Raw genomic sequence first — 14,739 nt, 5'->3', positions numbered from 1 at the left:
TCCTTTTCTTTTGCTTGACTTACAAATATTAGTATACCAAGGGATACTGTCCTTGATCCTATTCTCCCTCACTAATCATAACTGCGCTTCACATTTGCACTACTACTTACATGCTGGTAGTTCACTCTAGCTCTAGAACTCTGCTAAACAGTCTGTCCAAAACTTACTCATTACATTCTGACTAAAATTACTTTCCCCTCACTTTGAGTAATTATGTAATTATCCATGAATTATCTATACCAGGAACTTGCAATTCTAGAATGTCTAATTTCTTCCCTTGCTATAACTGTTACATCTCCATCATCACACATTTATTCATTAAGTCAGTCAATTCTGCCTTAGTAATAATTTATCCTCTACATTTCTATTGTGACTGCCTTGGTTTAGTCTCTCATTTTTTTACTAATAGACAAGCCTTTTATTTAGAAAGCTAGTTTAGCATAGGCTTTAAGAGCATGAGCTATAGGTTCAGACATTGTGGTTTCAGGTCTAGGTCTTCCCTCCCCTCCATTTACATTGTCATATGACTTGAGAACATTGTCTAATGTCTCTGAACCTTAATTTCCTCATCTTTGAAGTAGAGATAGTAATTGAACCTACTTTACAGAGTTTATCTGAGGACTAAATGAACTAATATAAATTTCTCAATAAATACTACAGTGAAACCTTCTACTAATGCAAATATAGATATAATTTGATCATGATTATCCCCTGTCCCCAGCACAGTTCTCATTTTCAAATGGGCAGGTTAAAATTCTTGGTGGGATGAGGGGGGAAGAACAAGGTAGAGCGTGGTTGGACTAGGAGAGAGCCCCTGTGTCCCTAGTAGTCTCATGAGCCAGTTTTTGTGAATCATACTGAGAAACAGGTGCCAACTAATAGAGATTCTTGGAATTTCTGAAACTTGACTCTCTATTTTGTGTGATTGAGTTTTAAGGACCTTGCTTATTTTGTTAATGCAAGGCTTTACCTTATTTTAATTGGCATAATTTTAATGTCTGTTTTCCCTTCATACTGTAATTAGAATGATTTTTTTTCAATTTCATTAAGATGTCATTCTTTAATTTTTTTAAATTTGGCTGGGTGTACATACATATCACACCAATATAGGATGATTTTTTTAAAGCTGTAGTTTAATTAGAACAGATTACCGTATTTTGATATTTTAATTTCTTATTTTGTAACCTCTAATATTTATATAATATTTACTTTTAGCCCATGGATATGTAGATATCAATATGTTTTTGGAGGGGTGGTAATTAGGTCTGTTTATTTATTTAATGGAGATACTGGGGATTGAACCCAAGACCTTGTGCATGCTAGACATGTACTGCTCAGTTGTACCCTCCCCCCAATGTGTTTTATACCTTTGTTTATTAGTTTTTATATCTCACTTCTAAATATTTTTTTGATGTTCCTAAAGTAAATATCAGGGTGAACTTTGTAAAATTGCTATACTTGCAGGTTATAAGTGGTCTACTATTGGCAGTTTTACATGGTTCAGTTTAATGCTTTATTCTTATAGCAGTGAATTAGCAGTTCATATAGCAGTATTGTTATATGTACGATAATTTAATTAGCTCTTATTGTTGAATAATATCTTTATCAGGATACAGATTGCTGGTTGACTGTTATTTTCTCTAACAGCTTTGAAGATATTCCTGTTTCTTTTGGCAGTTTGTTTTTACTGATGAGGTCATCTGTTAAGTCTGATTTTCTTCTGTCACTAGTAGTTGTTAAGAGTGTTTTTTTTTTTTTTTTCATCTTTGCTATGTTTAGGTGCAGATTTATTTTTTATTTAGCCTACTCAAGACTTGGATTGCAATCTGAGGTCTCATTTCTTCAGTTCTGAAATTTCCAGCCATTATCTCTGTAGTATCTCTACCTCATTTCCTTTATGAACTTTTAGAACTTTTGGCACATGCTGGAGTTCCTCATTCAGTTCTTTAGCTTACTGCTTTTGTAATTTGTCTCTGTTTATCCCTGTGTTGAATTCTATGTGATTTCTTCATATTTATCTTATACATTAATAATTTTCTTTACAGTTATCTCTTACTTAACTTGTGTTTTGAGTTTACTCAATAATATTTTATTTTCTTTGATTCTTTTCAGATCTGCCCATTTTCATAGATTCTGTTTGTCACTTTATGTCTCTGAACAATTTACACATATTTGAAGTCTTTTTCAGGCTGTTTTGTTTTCTGTGGTTTAGGTTTTTACTTCTTGGTTTATTGTGTTTGTTGACTCACTTTAATAGTATTGGGTTTCTTCATGTGTACTGTAGTTTTACTTATGAGCTTATCTTCAGTGGAAGTTCCTCTTGTGCCTTGGGTTGGGAGGTGTTCTAATGAGATGGTTTCATGTTCGTAAGCGTCCAGACAAGCTTCTTTTTGCTATTGTTGTTAAATGAATATGTGAATTCACCTAAATAGGAATCCCAGGAAGAGAAGTGGATATTTGGCAAAAATAATGACTTCTGCATTGTGGACATTTTGTTTGGATTGATTGAAGAGGAGATTTTAAGTAAGATATTGAACTTAGGTTAGAGAATAGAAGAGAAACATTGACTTCAGCCTTGGGGAAGATGACTAGTATGATGGACTGGATTCCTTGGGTTCCTCTGGTTTATAATAGATTCACTCCCAATTTTCCACTCAGCATTTCTGAAGTCCCAGGAAAACTTGTGCCAGGACATGAAGGTGCAGGGCTGGACGTTGCATCACTACCTGAACTTCCCTTAAGTCCTCTGACATTGGATAGGTTACCAGTTTATTATCAAAGAATATGACTCAGGAACAGCCAGAAAAAGGATATGCATGGGCCAAGGTATGTGGGAAGAGGTGTGGAACTTCTAGGCTCGTTGAATATGTCATTCTCCCCGAATCTCCACAAGTTCAGCAACCTGGAAAGCTCTACTAGACAAGCTTCTTAGTTTCTTGACTAGGCTTTTCTGTGTACTGTGCAGACCGTACACACTTTGATTACACATCTGTGTATGAAGCTGATTTGGTGTTCTGACTTCTTGTGGTTGACTCCAGGGCTGGCAAGGATTTTAGGTTATAGAGTACTTAGAGCCTGCCCCACGGCTTTATGGAGGGAGCTCAGTTTCACCTTCAACCTTTGTGTCACTTCATGTTTCCAGTGGCTGGACCGATAACCCCTGTGGCCCACTTGCATCAGTGCCTTACCACTTGGGCTTTGAGTGCCCTTTTTGTTTCCAGCACTTCAAAACGTTGCCTTCTTGGTTGTAGACACAGTTGTATATTTTTGGATCTACACATAAACTTGTAGGTTAGTCATTTCTGTGTTTCAGGTCGGGGTCAGGTGGTCTTTGCACATCTGTTTAGTGATCCATCTTGAATGGAAGTCCACCAATTTACTGAAACTGAATTCCACTTAACAAAATAACACTGTGGAGATAAACTAGTTCGTAGGCTTGTCTGTTTGGGCCTTTAACACCAGCCCCCTGTCAGTAATTACACATTTTAGTAAATTGGCATTTAAAAGAAATTAATAGGTATGAATGAGACTCTCAGAACTTGAGCTTCGAGGTAATGAAATCAGTTCTAAGGACATTATGTATAAAACTGGTCAGTAGCTTTGGCTTTGAAGTTTGGGTTTCAGTTTTGTATAATAATCAAAACTCACCATGACAACTAGTACTGAGTGATTGAGTCAGGAGCACACTCATCTGATCTACACTAATTACAAGGGAATACTTACTCATAAACTCAAGTGGAGAATGACTCTCATTTTCAACACAAAAATTTATACAATTTTTAAATTTATTTATAAATATAGACGCAGATAGAAAAAAAAGTTCTCTAAAGAAGCTTCAGCTCTTTTTGTCTTGGTGATAAGGCACCTTGACTTCTGGGTATTCTGACAGAAGTAAGTAGTCAGCATAGGAATGACACTCGCTGACAGCTGCAGTCTTGAATTTTCCTTGTGTCTCATTGGGAATTCTTTCATGCTTCAAATTTCTTTATTCCAAGCTTCTCTGAAAATCCTTATGGCAAATAAGAGTCTTTCTCAAATGTATTCCCCCATTCCTTATGTAACTTATCTTTTAAATCCCTTAATTTTATTTTAAGGGGGAGTTTGGAATGAGGAAAAGGTGAATTTATGTTTTTATGAACAGTGATGTCAGCTTGCCAGACTGAAGTAGAAATTTTAAGAATCTGAGAATCAGCTTATTGAGTTCAAAGAAACAAAACACTTGGTATGACTTGAATCAAATCATTTATTTACACAGGTATAATGGTTATTTTTCATAATATTGAATGTTTCTTGCTCAGAACAGAATGTCTCTTCAGAGATATTCCTTCATTTAGATGTTGCAAATTAACTTTTTCAACATTTTACATATATATAATTATGTATGCATACAGATATTTTTCTGTCTCTAGACTACTTTTCTTCTCTTCCATTTTTGAACATTGTACCTGCTATTCTTCATTTGCATGCTCTTTCTTCCTTTCCTTGTTTTGTTGAGGGGTCCCTATGACCACCCTCAGATTCAGTGATTTGCTGGAAGGACTCACAGAATTAAGAAAAACTGTTATGCTCATAGTTGCATTTTATTACAGTGAAAGGATGCAGATTAAAATTAGCAGAGAGAAAAAGTGCATGGTGTAAAGTCCAGGAGAAAGCAGATGCAAGCTCCCAGGTATCTCCTTGCGGTGGAGTTGCACAGGGAGATATTTCAGTCTCCCAGTTACAGTGTCTGACAACATGCAGGAGTATTGCCAAGCAGGGACGTGTACCTGAGCCTCTGTGTCTGGGGTTTTTATTGGGGAATCAGTCACATAGGGATGCAGCCTCCACAGAACTGATACCACCTACTTGGACTCCAGCTGACCCCAAAAGTCAAACTGAATACAGATGACCCAAGGCCTTAGGCAAACAAAAACACTTTTATCAGGCATAATATTCCATGGGTTCAGAGATCATCTCCCATGAGCCAGTCAAGGGCCGATATTGAAGACAGGCATTCTTTAGGAATTTGTAGGGTTTAGGGAACCCAGGCCAACCAAGTAAACTCTTTCTTGTACACTAGTAAATGCATGTTGATTCTTCAAGACCATGTGTAAGTGCCACCTCTTCAGTGAAAACTTACCTTATTCACGATAAGAAGTTAGTTACTCATGTATTTTTGCCCCTAAATTACTTATCTCCTTTGTAGTTATACTTTTGTTTCTTGAACAGGTGTAACTCATGCCATCTCAGATACAGAAATATATATAATCATTTTCCTCTTTCTCCTGACCATACTGTTTCTTCCTTTAATTTGAAAAATTGTTTTTGTGCATTTCCTTTGAGCAAGATGCATTTTGTATTATAAAAACTATTTTGCTTTCAAATATATAATTGTAAATTTGAATTTGTTTTAACATTGTATATATGTCTGTTGAGTGATATTCCTACTTTTAGCCATGACTTTTTTTTTTTTTCCATTACAGTTTTATACAAGGTTCTGTAGTTTGTATACGTACAACTCTTTGGAACTCTGTTTATATCCTTGTCTTTGTATAGTGCGTCCTATCGTTGTGCATGGAATAACTGTAAAAATTACATACTAGTCTTGAACACTTTCTTAAAAGCAAGAGCTGTATCATTTAAGTTATATCCTCAACTTTATGGTTGACAATAGTAGTCAGTTTGTTGTGTCGACTATGGTGCTATTTTCTAGTTCTTAACTGTAACTTCCATATGTTACCTCAGCATGTTTATCTGTCCTGATAGATGGTAGAACACTAGCAGGTTAAGTCACAGATGTTCTTTCTTCTCACATTAACTTAAATTTAAGCAGTTCTAAACCAAGTTAGAATTTATAAGATGATAGATTGTGTTTTTCTTTTGGTGCTGTAACAAAATTGCCATACATTTAAGAATCTTAAAACAACACACATTTTATTCTTTTGCTGTTCTTGGAGGTTCAGGTTTCTGAAACCAGTTTTACTGGCTAGAGTCAAAGTGTTGGCAGGTCTGGTTCCTTCTGGAGGCTCTGAGGAGAAAATCCATTTTCTTGTCTTTTTCAGCTTATTGCAGCCACCTGTATTCCTTGACTTGTCTCCGTCTCCAGAGCATATTACTCTAACCTTGTCTTTCCTTATCAATTGCCTCTTCTTCTGTAGTCAAATTTTCATTTCCCTCCCTCTTACTGGACCACTTGTGATGACATTTAGGGCCTATGAAATAATCCAGGACAGCATTCTCATCTCAGGATCCTTAATTTGATCACATCTGCAGAATCCTCTTTGCCATATAGAGTGAATCAGGTTTTTTAAGGATTAGGACCTGGATATCGTTGGGGGCCATTATTCAGCCAACCAACTACATATTGTAATAAAGAAGCACCTTAAAAATTTTTTGCTTATTAATACTGTTTTCTTTTCCTAAATAGGCTATCATTTTTCCCCAAAGGAATATACCTCAATGGAATAACTTATTTTACTCAGCTCTTAATGCTTATTTCTTTGTTCTTGCCTATAACATTTGAGTGGATAGGTTACATACAGGCATCATGTACAGTTTCCTTATTTTTCCTTGAAGGATATTTCTTAATGTTGTTTTGTGTTGTAGTTGGTGTAATACGGTGCCCAGTATGCCGCCAAGAATGCAGACAGATAGACCTTGTGGATAATTATTTTGTGAAAGATACATCTGAAGCTCCTAGCAGTTCTGACGAGAAATCAGAACAGGTATGTTTCTCAATTTTTCTTTATATTCCTATCTTGATATCAAAATGTGAATTAGAAGAAAAATATGTTTGGATTGTTACATAATTTAGGGTAGTTCTGCCTTAGTTTCATCTTTCAAATTGAAAATGAAGGATATCTTTATTCTACACCCTCAGACCTGGTTAAATGAGACAAAAAGTCATTACCTAAAAATTCAAATCTTACGTGGATTTTGTGTTCTGAGACTTAGATTCTTGCCCACCTGAATGTTTGATCTGAAGGGGAAAGGATTTTGTTGAAGATAAATGGATAACAAAATAATTTTATTCTAGGTACAAGGCATTGGTATATTTGAGAGCAACTTGGGATATTTTCACCTTTTAATTTTATGGATCTATATTTTGTAAATTTAATGTAGATTAGTATTTATTTCCTCCTTTAGGTATGTACTAGTTGTGAAGACAATGCAAGTGCAGTTGGATTTTGTGTGGAATGTGGAGAGTGGCTATGTAAGACATGTATTGAAGCACATCAGAGAGTAAAATTCACTAAAGATCACCTGATCAGGAAGAAAGAAGATGTCTCAGGTAAGACAGAAGCAGTTTTAATGATTACTGTTAATCTCCCCTTCTTGCCTGTATAACATTCCTACTTATCTTTATAAGCTTTTGATACCAGTAAGAATTTAGAAGGTTAGACAGAAATTTGGTTTGGTTTAAAAATGTATGTTTTATTTTACTGCAGAGTCTGTTGGAGCATCTGGTCAGCGCCCTGTTTTCTGCCCTGTACACAAACAAGAACAGTTGAAACTTTTCTGTGAAACATGTGATAGACTGACGTGTAGAGACTGTCAGCTGTTGGAACACAAAGAACATAGGTACAGAAATCATAATTGCTTATTAAGTATTATTAAAAGTTCTTGTAAAATTAAGTATTTTCCCTAAAGCAGATATTTATCTCATAATTTTTTTTAGCATTTAAAAATTTTCAGTTTTGTATATTTTATTTACTAATGCAAGATATGTTTTTGATAAGTTATTTAATGGTTTCTATATTTGTGTCTAATTGTCTTATGAATATTTGTTGAAAATATATCAGTACATGGATTTGGGTTGCAAGAATGAAATTGTATTATTTCTTTGTGTTCAATGCCTCTGGTTCAAATACACTTTTTTCAAGTATACTGTGGGATTTAGACTGTGGGCTGTCATCTTAAAAGGTAATATTTCCATGGGTATGGCTAACTGATACCCATTTTAACATCAAAACATAAATATACCGATCACGTTAGATACACAGTTTATAGAAAAACTAAGGATTTATAAGCATCTGAATAAGCATAGTTGCTAATTCATTGCTACATAGTTTTGTATTTCAACCCTCTTTACCCTCAGAATGCAATAGTATTCACTTATCACCAGCCTGTTAACATCTGAACTGTTCTGAAAACTACTGAAATTTCTAGTCAGGTGTTAAGTTGTATTAACCACACCTAAACGTATTAACTAAAGGATGTCTTAGAGCTTTTAGTTTGTTAGAGTCATTGGAATTCATTAGAATCCTCTTTAAGAAAAGGGTACATGAATCCTATCTGCTAACAATTATTGCATCTGTAGTTTGTGTTAGGCACTTTTCTGAATGCTGCTTGCTCATTTAATTCACACCAACCACCCATGAAGTGTTGGTACTGGTATCCTGACTGTTTTAAAGGTGAGCCAGCCTACTCACAGAAAGCTTTTTAGCAAGCTGTACAAGGTGTCACCATAAGTGGTAGATCCAGGATTTGAACATAGGCAGTTGGACTCCAGATCTGTTTTCGCCTGTGTGCTTGTTTTCTCCCATGTGGTATTCAGAATATAGAATACGGTGTATGGAATTGCTCACACTTGACCACATAAAGTTAATGCTTTTTTCTTTTTCTAGGCACCTCTCACTGTTTACAGAACATTTGTGTAGAAGTCCTACTTTAAACTTTTGTACCTTTGTTACAAAATGTTCATCTTACTTGCAAATTGGCTAATGTTTTACTTGAGGTGACTAATCTTGTGGATGCCTTCAGCTCAGGGCCAGATCTTACCTTTGTGTTGTAATAAATCTCAGTAAGACATTAAATTACTTTCTCACAGCTGCAGTTGGATCTTTGAGGATTTAGATTTCTTATGGCCCTTTAAATTGATGTTGTGAAGCAAAAAGAATAGGAACATGGCATCCTCTTTCCTGTGAAAGAATAGGTTCAACCACCCCTCTCTCAAAATTTAGCCGTGATTCATTCCTTCCCTTTCCTTCATCTCTTTCCTTTACCACTTATATTGAAGTACTAATTATCTCTTGAATGTTCCTCCCTTTTCTTTAGTTCACACTTTAAATTTTTTCTGAATAGGCTACTGCAGAACCAGTGTCATTGGACCTAAAAGCCTAAGTTCCTATTACTAAAACACATTTACAACTAGTCTCCGTGCTTTGAGTTTTCCCTTGTCAAATTCATTCTGTTTACATTGCTGCCAGTATCATTTGGCTAATGTATAGTTGTGCCCTACCTCACCCCCTTTAAAAGCACTCTTCAGTGATACCCTGTAGTCAGAGTTTAAAGTGTTCAGTATAGCATACATTATTGAATCTTACCAAACTCTTTCTCTTTATCATCTGTGTGAAGTTAAGAAACAGTCCATATGATTACCCTCTCTTCAACATCAAGTGCAGAGTTCAGTAAAAACCTGAACATAGGGGATAACAGCATACAGTCCAGCTCATTGATACGATTTGTTATTACCTTCTTCAGTTAGAGTGATGGTTTTCTAAACAGAATGCTGTCTGTTCACCTTAGAACTACCATCTGTAAACCAAGCTGTTTATAGGGCACCACTTATGTGATCATAGCATTCAGCAGCTCCTCAGGTGGTTTCAATGTCAGATTTAGGAGAAAAGAGGCCAGCTACTTGCTTATACATAAAATAAATAGATACCTCTTTGCATCTTCCTGGTTGCATGTTCCTGTACAAACCATCTCTGTTTACATGGCTGTATAACTCTTCTTATTAGAGTATTCCTCTATCACCCAAAACATTACGAGCCAGGTTTTAGGGTTATTTTATGTCCTTCAGTTACAGAGTCTGTCTTAATGCCCAGTGGCAAGTTAGTAATTTTCTCTTAAATGATATAAATTTTATTGCGGCATCCAGAAATGTTCTGGTCCAAAATTCTGGTGGGTCTTTTCTAAGTGACACTCAGAGGTTTTTGCCGTAAGTTTCAGTCTGCATAAGAATGTGCTGCCAATACTATAAAATCGTGTCTGAGTGTGGATCACAGGGACCCAAAAGCGTCAAGAGAGATACTGCTTTTTACATTTCAAACATGGCCTGGTTTTGTTCAGGCCCCCATTCAAATGCAACCTTCTTTTGGGTAGTTGTATTGATCGGTGCTGGTAATATTCCTAGATGTGGAATATGTGTTCTTTAAAATTCAGATATACCAACCAAATGTTAGGCTTCTGGTTTAGTTCTTGGGGTAGGTGGCAAAAGCAGTTTTTTTTGGTTTTTTTTTTCACATGTTGAATGTCAAGGATAACACCTGCCTGTATCACTCCTAAGAATTTCACCAGTTTGGGTAGGTCCTTCAACCTTTGCTGTATTTAGCAATAGCCTCTGTTGGTCATGTGTGTCACCATTGCAGTTAAGTCAGTCCTACCTTTGTCTTTAGTTTCTGCTATTGATATGAAATCAGTATAGTGTTTGATTATACTCAGGACCTGCGTTAAGTCTGAATCCCTTCTAACCAGATTATACCAGTAAGCTGGTAAATTGAAATAACCCTGTGGCAGTATAATAAACATAAATTAGGATCCTTCCACATGAAGGAAAAATACTGTTGGCTCCTTTTCAGTGTTAAAGAAAAAAAAATTGCAGGTTCAGTCACTGAGTCCCACTCTTTTAGCCTGCTGTATATATATTTTTTGTACTGTGGAACGCATATCAAAGACTGCTGATGCTATGGTGGCACAACTTTATTCAAACTTTAATAGTCTGCAGTTATTCTTAATGAGCCATTTACTTTTTTCACAGGGTACACATGGTTATTGTACAGAGAATTCATTGGTGCTGGCACTCCAGCTTTAATTCGTCATTAAAGTCAAAATCTCTTGGTCATTCAGGTATCCTGTACTGTCTCAAATTAACTTCAATGGACTTGGACAGTTTTAGTGGTTCTTACTTAGCATGTCTAATCAAGACTAGCCTTAGGGTGAACTTATGTCTTCTCTTTTATAATACCAGTCAGACCTAATATCCATTTCAATAATATATTCACATAAAGGAGAGATATAACTATTTCATAAAGTCTGTTCATATATTTGAACTTTCTCCCCCCTCTTTTTTACTGAAGTATAGTCAGTTTACAGTGTTGTGTCAATCTCTGGTGTACAGCATGTCTTAGTCATACATATACATATATTCGTTTTGGTATTCTTTTTCATTATAAGTTACTACAAGATACTGAATATAGTTCCCTGTGCTATGCAGTATAAATCTGTTGTTTATTGATTTTATATGTAGGAGTTAGTATCTGCAAATCTCAAACTACCGGTTTATCCCTTCCCACCCCGCTTCCCCCAGTGGTAACCATAAATTTGTTCTCTGTGAATCTGTTTCTGTTTTGTAAGTTCATTTGTGTCTTTTTTTTTAGATTCCACATATAAGCGATATCATATGGTATTTTTCTTTCTCTTTCTGGCCTGCTTCACTTAGAATGACAGTCTCCAGGTTCATCTTTGTTGCTGCAAATGGAATTATTCTTTTATATATATATATATATATATATATATATATATATATATAGCTGAATAGTATTCCATTGTATAAATATACCACAACTTCTTTATCCAGTTTTCTCTCAGTGGACATTTAGCGTGTTTCCATGTCCTGACTATTGTAAATAGTGCTGCTATGAACATTGGGGTTTATATATCTTTTCAAATTAGGGTTCCCTCCAGAAATTAGGCCCGGAGTGGGATTGCTGGATCATGTGGTCTACTTTTAGTTTTTTGAGGAATCTCCATACTGTTTTCCATAATGGCTGCACCAAACTACATTCCCACCAGCAGAGTAGGAGGGTTCCCTTTTCTCCACACCTCCAGCATTTATCATTTGTGGACTTTTTAATGATGGCCCTTCTGACTGGTGTGAGATGATACCTCATTGTAGTTTTTAATTTGCATTTCTCTGAATTAGTGATATTGAGCATTTTTTTCATGTGCCTATTGGCCATTTGTATGCCTTCATTGGAAAATTGCTTGTTTAGGTCTGCTGCTTATTTTTGGCTTGTTTGTTTGTTTTTTTGTTATTAAGTTGTATGAGCTGTTCCAACTTTCATCCAAACTTTAACCTTAATCCTATCAACTATCCCTCTCGTCCCAGTCTAACCTTAGCCCCCATTAGACCTTCAGTAGGTTTTAGAGTCTTAGAGTATTGGGCTCCCATGCCAAGGAGTCCCGGAAGTGTCTCTTATCACATCCCCACCACCCCGGCTGTTTTACCTACACAAGTGCATATTGCCTTGGCTTCTTCAGCTGAGGTTTGAGCCAGAAGACCCTGGCCTCTCCTTCAGTCTTCAGTTTGATTAATCCATGAAACAGTCTCTCCAGGCAATACAAGGTCAGGTTTCTCATTATCATCTTTGCCCTCCAGCTTTTACAACTTCTTGGTCCAGGGGTAAATACAGCAGAGTTGTTTAGTGCCCTTTAATGTTGAGGACCAACATTGGCTTCCTTTGGTCCACCCAACCTCCAGGAGCACTGCATTAAGATCTTTGTTTAAACCCCATCAATGTCTGCTTTATTCATCCTCTCTGTTTTTTTTTTTAAAAAAAAACAGCCATCTAAAGATTCTCTTCCTGCTGGTATAAAACCTTTGACTCTCCCCTTTATCTTTTCCTATTTTCTCATGAATTACTCTAATTTTCTTAGCATCTGTAAGGCCCATAAAGCTGAGACAGTAAATCTGATAAGGCTTCTCAGATTGTTGTTAGATTTTGCAGAAGTAAAATTACTTGGAGGTGCCCATGTAAAAGGGTTCTCCTTAATCATACTGTTTACCTTGACCTTGGTAAAAGGCATGCTCAGTAGATGAATATCCTGATCTTCATAATGCTAATCTGGCATGGCTTGTGTGAGAAGTATATCAGCCAGTTCTTCTGGGGAGTTCCATTTAGCACCTATATGAGATGGATAATCACCTGTCTGATGGTAAACAATCTTTACAGGGGCTTTTATCTAGTTCACCAGGCTGGCTGTCCCCTTGGGAATGACCTGCTGTGTGTCTAGATTATATATGGATTATGTACAGTGGTAGTGAGCTGCGGATCCTGCACCAACTCAAACATTGCTCTTCTATTCTGCAGCATTCACAATGATATAATATCCAAAAAGTGGAAACAATTCAAATGTCCATCAACTGTTGGGTAAATAAAAGTGGTCTAAACATATAATAGAATAGTATTTGGCAATAAAAAGGAGTAATTACTGATACATGGTACAACATAGTAAACCTGGAAAACATTGTATGCTAAGTGAAAAAAGCCAGTCAACGAAGACCATATATTGTATGATTCCATATGCAGGTTCCAGAATAGGCAAATCCACAGAGACAGAAAGTAGATTAGTGGTTGCTTAGACCTGGGGTGGAGTTGGGAAAATGAGGAATGACTGCAAATGTATACAGGGTTTCTCTTGCGGAGGATTAAAATGTTCTAAAATTGATCGTAGTAATGGTTATACAACTGGGAATATTCTCAAAACCACTGAATTGTAATTTTTAATAGGTGAATTGTGGGGTACATAAATTATACCTCAATAAAGCTGTTATAATATTAAAAAGATACTGCTTCTACATAATTAGTCAGTCTCACAGTATTTTAGTAGAGGTTTTTTTTCAGGAAGCATATAATGTCAGTCCATACAGTGAGACAGTTCCTTTGCATTGTACTTCCTGGTTTTATCAGTTTCTTGATTTTGTCTTTCCTCAACCTGAACTACATTGTAAGTGGAAGTTTTTGAGGTGCTGTCTTCTATCTCAGCACAGTTTTCTGCCTTGGAATGGCCCTGAGGCTAGTGGCCATAGCTCAGACTGGCTGAAACTGAGCTTTGCCCAGTGTCAGGATCTGTCCCAACACCTTCTTCATTTTAGCTACTACAGATAACAATAACCAAGGAATTGTTTAATGAACTTGTTTCTTAATTAGTTTGTATTTCCTTGTTTATCCAATGACTCAACTCCTATGGTGTTGGGTCTACCATTTCTAAATTCTGTTGGTAAGTTTTACCTCTAGTAATTGCATTTGCAGTTACATACCATGAGTGGCTAGATAGGTAGTCATCCAGGAATCAAAGATTCATAACCTCTGTCATTTTTTCCTTCCTCTTCTCAACCACATGTTTCAGTGAGTCAGGGTCATTTTAGTGAATCCCATTTTTGATGCCAACTGCTTGTTAGGGAACAATTCACAGGTCTCCTCTCACTTCTGATACCAACTGCAGAATATGGTGATCCCCAAAACCATACTCACTTCTCACAGTTCACTTGAAAGTTCAGGATTTCCCAAGACTACCCTTAGATACAGTAATTTGCTAGAACTCACTGAAAGCTGTATACTGACAGTTAATGCTTATTACAGTGAAAGGATATGGATTAAAATCATCCAAGGGAACAATGCATGTGGCAGAGTCTAGGAGAGTTCTAAATGTGGAGCTTCCAATTGTCTTTTCTCAGTGTAATTCTGGATGTAGCTGACTCCTCCTGGCAGTGATGTGTGACAGCATGAACAGAATATTGCCAGCCAAGGCGTCCTGCATGAGCCTTGGTGTCCAGAATTTTTATTGGAGCTCTGCATTGTAGATACAGTTCACTGTCCAGTTGACTGACCTGTCTCCAGACTCTCCTGAGGTTGAGCTAATACTCTGTGACCCAAAGACCCTGCTGTAAATCATATCATTAGCCTGTGGCCTAAGGCCCCAAGGAAACAAAAACATTTTTATCAGGCAGAACATTTCAAGGGCTTATAGATGCGT

The 14,739-nt window shown here is 36.4% G+C and overlaps 1 protein-coding gene across 4 annotated transcripts in view; it reads left to right on the top strand.

Moving 5' to 3' along the window:
* TRIM33 (tripartite motif containing 33) overlaps positions 1-14,739 on the top strand; it is a 114,687-nt gene that overhangs the window by 40,114 nt on the left and 59,834 nt on the right. For all 4 annotated transcript variants that reach the window (XM_064488863.1, XM_064488862.1, XM_064488861.1 and 1 more), the window contains exons 2-4: positions 6,586-6,704; positions 7,126-7,270; positions 7,428-7,560. In XM_064488863.1, the coding sequence (XP_064344933.1) occupies positions 6,586-6,704; positions 7,126-7,270; positions 7,428-7,560 (397 nt within the window). The remainder of the gene's footprint in view (positions 1-6,585; positions 6,705-7,125; positions 7,271-7,427; positions 7,561-14,739) is intronic.

This window comes from Camelus dromedarius, chromosome 9 (genome assembly GCF_036321535.1).
Source record: "Camelus dromedarius isolate mCamDro1 chromosome 9, mCamDro1.pat, whole genome shotgun sequence".
Lineage (NCBI taxonomy): Eukaryota > Metazoa > Chordata > Mammalia > Artiodactyla > Camelidae > Camelus > Camelus dromedarius.
This window is presented reverse-complemented; position numbering and strand designations above follow the sequence as displayed.